The following is an 11,439-nucleotide window of genomic DNA, read 5'->3' as shown; positions in this document are numbered from 1 at the left end:
CTATTACACATTGAGCATGCAGCTGATATTATTATTTTAATGGCTGTATTTCATTCATATATATCATTATTCCCAAGGATACCTAATAAGCACTTTTATCACAATTAATAATAGGAAAAGCCTAAAAATTATTACATGCTATTACATTGTTATAAATGTCTCCTAACTGTTTTTATCTTTTATGAATGTACTTTCTAATGTTTAATTTGTTTATTGAATGCATTTCTTTCTGTCTTGTTCCTTTTTAGAAACCAATATCTATATGTTTATCTATATATTATATATTATTTATTTATTATTAAAAAAAAATTAAAAAAAAATCCATTTACAGGTGAAATAATAAGAGCAAAAGAACAAAATATGGTACATGCTATTATTTACATTCTTCCCACCAATAAAAAAAAAGATATTTTCCCTCCATATTTTTTCCATGGAGGGAAATATGTTTCTGTAAATGATACAGGACTCATTCAGGTCAAATGTTGCTAATTCACTTGGACATAGGACATACTGTTCTTTGCATGATTTTTTGAATTGGCCGTTATATAAAAAATATACTGCAATGATATTAAAGACACGGCACACAGCATATGTCTTGTGTGGAGATCCTGTGTACTGTCTGTGTCTGTGTCCCCAGGCATTTCCCCCATTTCCTCCAGACTTGCGATTCTAATCAAATCTAGTCTAAGGTAATGTAATTTAACACAGACCAGCACTGTCTGAAATCCTCCTTTTTCTCATGTCGGTTTAGTTTCATTTATTTATTATTGCTTGTCTTTACGACTCCATTATGAAAGCATTTTTTTTTCTTTATATCTTCAGAGTTTGGTGGTGGTAGCAGTGATGCTTCAGTACCTTCTCCCAGATGCTGGAAGGGTAAAGTGCCCACAAGAGATAAGGTAGAGGGTCATCCACAATGCTGATGACCTTAGAGATTCAGTTGTTTGTTGTAAGAGGCATGATGTTGAGTAGAGATAACTTGATCTTCTCACTTGATCTGTTCCGTTCCCAGACCAGACGGAGGGACGGTGAGACAGCTGGCCAGGATTAAAAGGGTCTTCCAAGACAGTTTTACAAGATCTCGGGCTAGTTTAGTTTTTATTTACAGTATTCTCTTTGTGTATGTGTGCTCCTTGTTACTGTTTTAATTCTGAGGCTCGGTATAAAGCCGCCTTGTGATGCATGTCTCGACCATCAGGGGCCATCAGTGAGCTTTTAGGGGTAGTGGGCGTGGTCATGTGTGGCTGTTTTCCCGGACACAGGGCGTGGTCAGCGTGTCTGCTGTTGTGGTGTCGTATTCTCGTGACACACACACACACACACACACACACACAGCGGGAGGAGGGGATTTAACTGTCAACACTCCAGTGTTTCTACACGTTCCGTGATTGCATATTTTTGCTTCTTTTTCTAGCTCTTGTCTCTCGGTAAGTAATCCGTGACCGTCATGTTATTTAAGCTAAAAGAGACTGAAGTTAACGTATAAACATTAATATGGTTAGTTTACATTATTATTACGAGGAGCTCGCGCGCTGGTGTTTACGGCACACTGTTGGGCAGGCAGAGAAACCACACCGAGCGCAGATTGGTTTTGTTATTTTGTAAACATGGTTTTCTTTCATTGTAAACAATTCCCACAATTCGTACACGAGTATTATTGCCATGTTGTACAGCATCGTGTTTAATTAAAGCGTATTTCTTGTTGTACGCATGGCTAAGGTAGCTAGCTAACCCAGCTAATGGGTTAAGGTAAAGGTAAATGCATGCAAAAGTCCTTTATATATAAATAGCGCTCGCTACAGAAAAAAATATTACGTGATAAAGCTGGGATAAATAGTGGAAGTGAAGTGTAAACACTTTAATGTGAATGCTGCAGGGTCTAATAATTTCAGTGGAACTCCGGTTAGGGCCTTGGTTAATCCTAACACGGTTACCTACATTAGCTAACTGTGGTGGTTAGTGAGGAATGAATTACTGTGTAAAAGCTGTGGGCTGTGTTGAGATGAAACGAGGGCACTAATTGAACGGCTTCAGTTAGTTTCTGTTTTACTCGGATTTTTACGGGATGTTGTTTTTTCCTGTAAATGATCTGCCATGTGAGTTTTATGGAGGAATACTGTTATGCACTGGTTTTTGACTGCAGCTGATAGGAGCTGTACAAACAGGAAGTGGAGGGGGAGGGGAGGGGGAGTGATGGCTAGAGGGAGGGGAAGAGGAAACATGATCGATGTCATGTGATTTGGACTTACACGTATTTCACTCTCCCTCTGAACTATGACATCTGATTCTCTCAGGTTCATACTTTAGTTTAAGCCCACCTACACGAGGTTACCAAAAGTTTTGGGACGTCTGACCTTTACCTGCACATGAATGCAATATGGAGTTGATCCGCCCTTTTGCAGCTATAACACTTTCAGCTCTCTTCAGGGAAGGCTTTCCACAAGGTTTAGGAGTGTGTTTATGGGCATTTTTGACCATTCCTCTAGAAGTGCATTTGTGAGGTCAGGCACTGATGTTGGACGAGAAGGTCTGGCTCAGAGTCTCCGCTCTAATTCATCCCAAAGATGGTTGAGGTCAGGACTCTGTGAAGTTTCTCCACACCAAACTCTCTCATCCATGTCTTTATGGACCTTGCTTTGTGCACTGGTGTACAGTCATGTTGGAACAGGAAGGGGTCATCCCCAAACTGTTCCCACAAAGTTGGGAGCATGAAATTGTCCAAAATATCTTGGTATGCTGAAGCATTAAGAGTTCCTTTCACTGGAACTAAGGGGCCAAGCCTAACCTCTGAAAAACAACACCTGAATTCAATGATTTGGAGGAGTGTCCCAAAACTTTTGGTGATATAAGTGTACATTGTGTGTGTGTGTATGTGCATGCAGGTCCTGGTCTGAACATGTTCTACACTTGCGGTCCCAACGAGGCCATGGTGGTCTCAGGTAAGAACACGCTACTTCTTCACAATGGTGCTTTTACTACTGTAATCCTCTGTAAGCACGTGACCTTTAACTTCATCACAAACAGCAGTCTGACTTTATTCTTTATGAATACCTGAATAGCTGCCTTCACACAAACAGGTTGACGTCTGACCTGAAAAACAGACACTTTGAGGAACAGGTGCCACAAATATAAATTGCTGTAGTGTGAGAGCATACTGAAAATCTGGGCTTTCCTTTAATGTAAAACTCAGTGGAAAAAATGTATTTAATTAAAAGAGTGAAAAACAGAATAAGACCTTTGAAAGAGTTTGTAAATACATCATACAAAGAAAAGTAAATACAAAGAAATCATTGTAACTGGTCAGTTACATAATATTGGATAAATAAGCATTACGTATTTTGTCCAAACTCTTAGTCACTTGGTTTAGGTTTAGTTTAGGTGGATATAGAGTCTCACACAAGCTTGGCATGAATCAAAATGATGGCAGGTTGTCATGTATCTGTTCCAATTTTTATAATGAATTAATAAAGATTTAAGGAAAAATAATAAATTGTTAATGCAATTCTTCTTCATAGATGTACAGACTTATGCACTTTATATACACTGATCACACATAACATTATGACCACTGAGAGCTGAAGTGAATAACACTGATTATCTCCTCATCATGGTTAGTTATAGGTGGGATATATTATGCAGCAAGTGAATATTTTGTCCTCAAAGTTGATGTTAGAAGCAGGAAAAATGGGCAAGTGTAAGGATTTGAGAGAGTTTGACAAGGGCCAAATTGTGATGGCTAGACGACTGGATCAGAGCATCTCCAAAACTGCAGCTCCTGTGGGGTGTTCCCGGTCTGCAGTGGTCAGTATCTATCAAAAGTGGTCCAAGGAAGGAACAAGTGGCTTTACTGAACTGAGAATACGTAGGGCATGGAAGAAAAACAAAATCCATTAAAGGTAGATAGAGTTTTCACATCATTTAATAATCCCACAATGACACCCAGTAAGTGTAAATAGAATTGAATTTGTTTATCTGTCAGTTCGTGTTAGTCTATAATATAATCTGTCAGGATGTATTAAGGAGTAACTATCATTTTTGGGGTTACACAATGTCCCATGTAGGAGGAGCTGTTTGAGTATTCTCAATATTTCTCAGCATGTTTAGGGGAAAAAGTGCATTTATAATCTAAATTTTGTACTCACCTGAATCATTTTATTACCTTCCATAATTCGAAGCATCCTGTAGTGGTAAAAGTTAATGGTTCATGAAATTAAAGATACAAATCTTTGTAAACTGAAACAGTAGAAACTTTAACTTCAGAGTCTGATCCTTGTTTTGCATGATTGGGTAATGTGTGTATTTGTTTGACTGGACAGCTGGGGTTGGAATAAAACACTCATTTTCGTCATATGAAGCCTTTTGACATGCTCGCAGGTCTCCCTCCATCTAACAGTTTCTTCACTATCAGTGATGGATCATGGTGCAACTGTTACAACTTAGATTATGTGACTTTTCTTTTTCCTCCTCCTTCAACTGCAGTGATTTCACAACTGCTGCTAGAGATAAAAGGACATTGTGACTGTAGTGGGTTGATTTGTGTCTAATAGAAACATACCAGAGGTTGCAGTTAGTGTGAGGAAAGTGATACAAGTGCTGTATTAAATGTTGAGTTTGACGTATTCTCGGACCTGATCAGTCTCTTCTCTTCCTTCAGGCTGCTGTCGCTCTCCTCCTCTCATGGTCGCGGGCGGGCGAGTGTTTGTGATCCCTTGCATCCAGCAGATTCAGAGGTACAGATTCATACTGTTCTGTCCACTTAAAAATACTGAACAAAAGAATATGTCGTGAATCTGATTATTCAACCAACAAGGAAGGATCTGAGGATACATTGCACTCTGGACTGAATTGTCTCTTTGCAAGCATTCCCCTGAAACCTGGGTCAATGAAACGAAAATGGATAAGGAATGATCCGGAATAATAAAATTAATAGGAAGAGTTTGAATAATTAATTATGAAATTCAACAGTGCGAGTAATAAACACATGTATATATAACACAAAACTACACAACATTTCTGTAGTGTTCCGATGTTTCCCAGTACTGAACAAAGCTTGGAAACTCTTGACTCGACTCAACAGGATATCTCTCGTCTTGGATAGGAATTCTTAGCAAACAATGCTTAGGAACGAAGGTCATAATCGTCTTGTAAACCCTTCCAGCCTTACAAATGATTGCCATGTTAAAGGAAAAGATTTGCTTTACAAATAGAGAACTCAGCATCAGTTATTCGCTTCTCTGAGAACAGTAAAAATATCTATAGTATACTTCAGAGTAATGTTAAAAATTCTGAATAGGAAGGGTGTCTTCCGTAAACACTGCTGTGTTATAAATGTTAGTATAATTGACTGCAATGATCTCAGCACCAGGAGCTCCATCAAACACTTCAGACAGCTTTCATAATCAGATTATTTGCCTTTTTTTGGTCATGAAAAGACCCTTGTTCCTGAATCCCACAATAAAAAAGTTATTTTGTCATTTTTTGATGAGCTGATTAGCTTGTCATACATTTGACTACCATTTATTTGTGCCACATTCATCTCCAGACATGATCCATTACAAGTCAGTGACTTTATGGTTTGTCTAGCCGTCTGTCAGGTTCTCATAATATTCTCTTTTGTATTGATTTTTAAATAACCTCAACAGGAACAGGGGAAAAAAACTAACAATAAAATCCATAACCAGACAAAAAAAACCCACAGCTGTACTTGTTTAATTTTTGTGTGATGTAACCTTGCCAGTGGCCCTCTCCAGCTGAAAAACCCCCAAAAAGACTGACTTGAGAGAAGAAAAATGCAGTACACAGTTTGAGAATGGTCTGTTTAACAGCAGTTGAGGAAGCCATTAGTATTTTCTTGGGAAGAGGATTTAGACTGGAAGATGAGTCACGGCTGAGGAAGAGTAATGCTGGAGATGTAGGAGTGTATTTTTCTGAAAGAGAAGGCAACAGATCTGGAGGCTGCACCGACTTCCCAGTGATATTTGACTGGGATACACTGCCAGGATACATGGATAAAGATAATAATAGCACTTATGGAACATTTTCGACTGTAAATTTCATTTGGAAAGCACAGTAGGGAGAACCTGCACCGCTTAGATCAAGGAATGATTGGTGCATGACGGCAGTGTTCATAGTGAATACCGGCATCGTGTATTACCACATGACTCTTTTGGAAAAACTCAGCATGCATGTGCACAAATAGGTATCCAGATGTTACGCAAACTACCGCTGGAGGTTGTCAGGGGTTTGTTGGTCCAGAGTTATTAATTAGCTATTGTTCTTTAAAGCCACAGAGAAACATGATCGTGTTAATACAATGTTTAGTGTGCTTCTGCATTTTAGGTCATTATCGACCCTCTTGCTTTTGGATTTAAAATCAGACTCTCTCTCTGTCTCTCTCTCTCTCTCTCTGTCTCTCTCAGGATATCTCTGAATACTCTGACTCTTAACGTAAAGAGTGATAAGGTCTACACCAGGCATGGCGTTCCCATCTCAGTGACTGGCATTGCACAGGTCAAATGTTCATACATTTTTCATAACACACACACACACAGATTCTCTTTCCATGCACTTCCCCATACTGTAGCCTGTGATGTGTGGGATTTGGTTTATGCCTTGCAGGTGAAAATCCAGGGTCAGAATAAGGAGATGTTGGCTGCAGCCTGCCAGATGTTCTTGGGGAAATCAGAGACTGAGATTTCCCAGATCGCCCTGGAGACACTGGAAGGCCATCAGAGAGCCATTATTGCTCACCTGACTGTGGAGGTACTGAGACTACTCGCATCACACACACAGTGGAGGCATGTGTTGATATATGATGGTGTCTAAAATGATGACCTTATTTGTATTATTTAGCAACAGTCATTTTATAGCACTTATTCATATTCTCGTAAGTAAACAGTGCGTAAATTGTATGTATATTTCCTGATTTGCTGCAGGAGATCTATCAGGATCGTAAGAAATTTTCCGAGCAAGTGTTCAAGGTGGCTTCTTCCGATTTGGTCAACATGGGCATCGGTGTGGTCAGCTACACGCTTAAGGACGTTCATGATGACCAGGTGACGTCCACGTGCAACACAGCCCTATCTATACACTCGCACTTTTTAATGGTTAAGATGTAAGCTGATGCTGTCTGTGCTGTTCCTCTTTAAGGACTATCTGAACTCTTTGGGTAAAGCTCGCACAGCCCAGGTGCAGAGAGACGCCCGCATCGGTGAGGCTCAGTACAAGAGAGACGCGGTGATCCGGGTACGACTGCTCTTCCTTTTACACCTGTAGTGTTTTCAGTTATTTTCATGAACATTTCACTATATGAAATTGTTGTGTGTGTGTTTAGGAAGCCCATGCCATGCAGGAAAAGGTTTCTGCACAGTACAAGAATGAGATTGAGATGGCGAAGGCTCAGAGGGACTATGAGCTGAAAAAGGCTGTCTATGATATGGAGGTTAACACTAAGAAAGCAGAGTCTGAGATGGCCTATCAGCTTCAGGTACACCAGTCACATAACCCACTTTCCCATACTCAAACCTAATATAAACAATGGATTTGTAAATTAGTTTCAAAACATATCAAGGGTGATGAGAAGTATACTATTTTCCTTTTCCCCTTGCAATAGGTCGCCAAGACAAAGCAGAGGATCGAGGAGGAAAAGATGCAGGTGCAGGTAGTGGAGCGCACTCAGCAGATCACTCTGCAGGAGCAGGAGATCACCCGCAAGGAGAAGGAGCTGGAGGCCAAAGTCAAGAAGCCAGCTGAGGCGGAGAAATACAAGCTAGAGAAACTCGCAGAGGCTGAAAGGTTAGCAAAGCTTTAAAAAAAAAATCAGCGTGCATTTTCTTACATTTTCACTGAACCTCCCTGTATTTGTTATGGCCCAGACCTGCAGTCAACATGGAGCACAACTAAGTGCATAAGTCTTCTTTTTCTTCATTTTCTTTTTCATCGGACAGGCTGCAGTTGATCATGGAGGCTGAAGCTGAGGCTGAATCTATTAGAGTAAGTGTTTACTTTTTATCATGAAACATTCCGTATGTTTTGCAGTCCATGCAGTATAGGCTCAAGATTCTACAAATATTTTTTCAGACATTGCAGACATCTTTTCTACAATCATTCAAATCACGTTTCACATTTACCTTTCAATAAGATACAGATAGAAAGCAGGATTTTTTAAGAGTAAATAGGAAGAAAGGTGGAGTCTGTAAAGGTGAAAAAATCTAAATAAAGATCTCTGTCTCTCTCTCTCATCCTCTCTCTGTCTATCGATCTATCTCTCAGATGAAGGGTGAGGCAGAAGCGTTTGCCCTGGAGGCTAAAGGCCGTGCTGAGGCTGAGCAGATGGTCAAAAAGGCTGAAGCTTTCAAACAGTACAAGGAGGGAGCCATGGTGGACATGCTGCTGGAGAAACTGCCCTTGGTCAGCCAGCTAACATGTTAATTCTGTACCAGCAGAATCAGACCATCAGACTTAGCAGAGTTTAACATTTGTCGTGTTCTTTCTTAAAGATGGCAGAAGAGATCAGCAAGCCTCTTTCATCAGCTCAGAAAGTCACCATGGTGTCCAGCGGAGGATCAGAGGTAGGAGCAGCCAAGCTGACAGGAGAGGTCCTGGACATCATGGTCCGTCTGCCACAGACCGTGGAGAAACTGACTGGAGTCAACATCTCTCAGGTGAACGAACAAACACCACACACACACACACACACACTTAGTCTTAATTAGAAATGCTTATGCACTAAAGGACTGGCTATATTGCAAATCATCAGTAACTAATAGGCATTGCTATTACAAAACCATTAAGATTGAGCCTTATAGCATGCACTCTTGTTGAATAAATGAAGAAATAATGCTGTAACACATGCATACAGGAGCACACACAGTGAAAGACAAAGTGACAGCACTGCAAAAAATATACATCAAGAGATCAAATTTGTCTACTATATCTTATTACTGGATCACAATAAACTAAAAATGTATTATTTTTTTGTTAAATATTTTTACACATTTCCATATTTATACATTTATGTATGTTATTTATTTATTATGTTTTATTGTAATTAAATGAAACCTAATTTTACTATTTTTAAGCTTAAAATTTTATATATTTTTTAAATGTATTTTAGCAGTGTATTCGTTTATTTATTTATTTATTAATTATGTATTCATAAGCTTTTGTTGAATCTAGACAAGTCACCAGTTCTGTTGTTTATCCCTTGGTGGGAATTCTACCTCGACTTCATGATGCGTGCTTAGCCGTGTTTACTTCTAGTAAAGTATTTTGTTTTAAAAAAGAAAGCTTTGTAGCATTTACTCTGTATTTATTCAGTATTTACTCTTCCTCTATATTTACTCTTTCAATGCTTTGATGCTGTTGTTTTTGACTCATTCACCTTTAAACCATTGTTATCAAGAAATAAGAGGATGTCCAATGGGAAAAATGTAACCTTATTTGTATATATTTTGTGGGCGGAGCCTCACAGCTCCTACCTGTCTTCCTGTTTGTTCCTAAGCTCAGTTTACCGCCTATGATGCTTCTTCCAGTGTTCACGTTTTTGTTTCTCCAGGTTCTCCAGTTTTAAAATCCTAAAACATGTCAGTAGGTGGATTGGCTAAAAAACATTGTCCATAGTGACTGAGTGTGTGCTTGGTGCCCTGAGATGAACTGGCGTCTCATGTAGTGTGTATTCACTCTCATACCCAGTGGTGTTGGGATAGACTCCAGACTCCTCATTTTCTTCTTTATAATGGGATGCATTTTAAAAATGAGTATAAAAACCACAACTGCATTTAAAATAATTTCTGAATAGAAACAGAAGAGAATTTAACAGACTGAGAGGATGTATGTGGTTGTTAGGAGGAAATAAACAGCATGGTTAACCTTCAGAAGGGTTAATGCTCTGCGTGCCAAACACCACTTATTTACACAGTACAGTTCAGCTGCTCCGTGTGTTTGTACAGTAGGTTAGAGATGCTCAAACTTTGGTCGACGAAGGCCAAATAATAAACCTGCGTGTTGTGTGTTAACAGGTTTCCTCGACCCGCATGGGCTAAAACGAGACCGTGAAGAAGCAGACAGGAAGCCGTTGACTAATGGATGCTGTTCGCACCCCTCCTCATGTTTCGCTTGCATGCTCTAAATGTTCTAGTTGTTGGAGCCTTATGATAGCTGTAGGCATGTTGTTTTTTTTATTACTACCCTGTATCTATTTTATGTGTTTTTATATGTGAGCATGAGAAACTTTCATTTTGTATGGAAAAACCCGACCCAGGCTCCAAGCCAAGATATTCAGGTAATTACTGTTAGTTGAGTAAGAGTGGGCATCATTCCTATAGCATTACTGTGTTTATTGTAAGCATGCACCTGCTCCTAGTTATTGAATCCCAAAGTGCATTTAACCAGTGTAATCCTCATATACTAACTTTCTAACTGTTACTGAAGCCACTGTCTGTGTGCATACTACTAATGTCTTTCTAAACCTCAATACTTGTTTAAACCGTACTCACCAAGATTCAGTTCTGTTTTGTTACTACAAAACCTTTTCTTTTAGCCAAACTAAGGGAGTATGACAGGATATAACTCCATGCTTATTACACAGCTATCAGTTTTTGTCCCCCTTTAGTGAAATAGTAGCATGTTAAACAGGTATTGAGGTTTGTACAGTCTGACATGTGAACAATGTGCTGAAACCAATGTGAGCGCTCGTCTTGCCTTTACACTGCCCTCCTCTACTCTGTTCCTGCTTTACTGTTCGTTCACCGGGAAACAAACGTTTCGTTCTTAAATGTCTAACATCAGTGACCAAAAGTTAATGATAAGAAAGGAAAGCAGACGAATGAGCTCTGCAGAAATGTTGCAGAGAGCAATTGAAGTGTAACAGAGAGAGAGAGAGAGAGAGAGAGAGAGAGAGATGAGGTGGAGGGGAAAGTTGGCCACATCTGAGTGAAGTCTGTTAAATGTAGGTCAAGTACAGAGAGGGAAATTTTACTCATTCTTCCTAAACCTCAGAAAATGTTTTTGTTAGTACAGAGAGAGAGAGATGTTTAATTTCTCTGTTGAAGTGTAATTTGCTAGCTATTGATGAATTAATGCCTGATCCATCTGCAGTGTCTGCCTCCTGTTTATCACCAAGTGCCTAAATACACCTTTTGTTTCCGATTCAATCTAACCTCTAGGTAGCATGCAAGCATTTTACACCACAATCTGTACAGAATTGTTTTGCTCTTCTTATTGTTATCCTCTCAGTACTGCCACTCGCTCACCTCGTAGTGTCTGTCAGTTCTTGCATTTTTGTTATTTATATCATCACATAGTTAAAGACGTATGTCATGTTGGCACTGTATTGTGGAATATATGACGATATATATAAGAAATCGATTCAGTATAATTGTTCAAGTTATGTGAAAATAAAAACTAAATTCAGTAACTATGCTGGGTTTTTTTTTGTCA

At 39.3% G+C, this 11,439-nt stretch overlaps 1 protein-coding gene across 1 annotated transcript; it reads left to right on the top strand.

Moving 5' to 3' along the window:
• Positions 1-1,279: 1,279 nt before the first annotated feature.
• flot1b (flotillin 1b) lies at positions 1,280-11,416 on the top strand. The gene is made up of 13 exons (XM_058400598.1): positions 1,280-1,427; positions 2,883-2,939; positions 4,655-4,730; positions 6,420-6,510; positions 6,619-6,762; positions 6,936-7,055; positions 7,150-7,245; positions 7,334-7,486; positions 7,613-7,794; positions 7,947-7,992; positions 8,272-8,409; positions 8,499-8,663; positions 10,020-11,416. Exons 2-13 carry the CDS (start codon positions 2,897-2,899, stop codon positions 10,041-10,043), a joined length of 1,278 nt encoding a protein of 425 aa, XP_058256581.1. The 5' UTR covers positions 1,280-1,427; positions 2,883-2,896; the 3' UTR covers positions 10,044-11,416.
• The last annotated feature ends 23 nt before the right edge of the window (positions 11,417-11,439 follow it).

The sequence above is a fragment of the Hemibagrus wyckioides genome, linkage group LG01 (assembly GCF_019097595.1).
Source record: "Hemibagrus wyckioides isolate EC202008001 linkage group LG01, SWU_Hwy_1.0, whole genome shotgun sequence".
Lineage (NCBI taxonomy): Eukaryota > Metazoa > Chordata > Actinopteri > Siluriformes > Bagridae > Hemibagrus > Hemibagrus wyckioides.
This window is presented reverse-complemented; position numbering and strand designations above follow the sequence as displayed.

What these genes read in the sequence shown, in the direction of transcription:
- flot1b (XM_058400598.1), top strand. Translation starts at nt 2,897, where the DNA reads ATGTTCTACACTTGCGGTCCCAACGAGGCCATGGTGGTCTCAG. An exon ending in AAACTCGCAGAGGCTGAAAG is followed by an intron (nt 7,795 to 7,946) that starts GTTAGCAAAGCT and finishes TTCATCGGACAG; the next exon opens with GCTGCAGTTGATCATGGAGG. An exon ending in TGCTGGAGAAACTGCCCTTG is followed by an intron (nt 8,410 to 8,498) that starts GTCAGCCAGCTA and finishes TCTTTCTTAAAG; the next exon opens with ATGGCAGAAGAGATCAGCAA.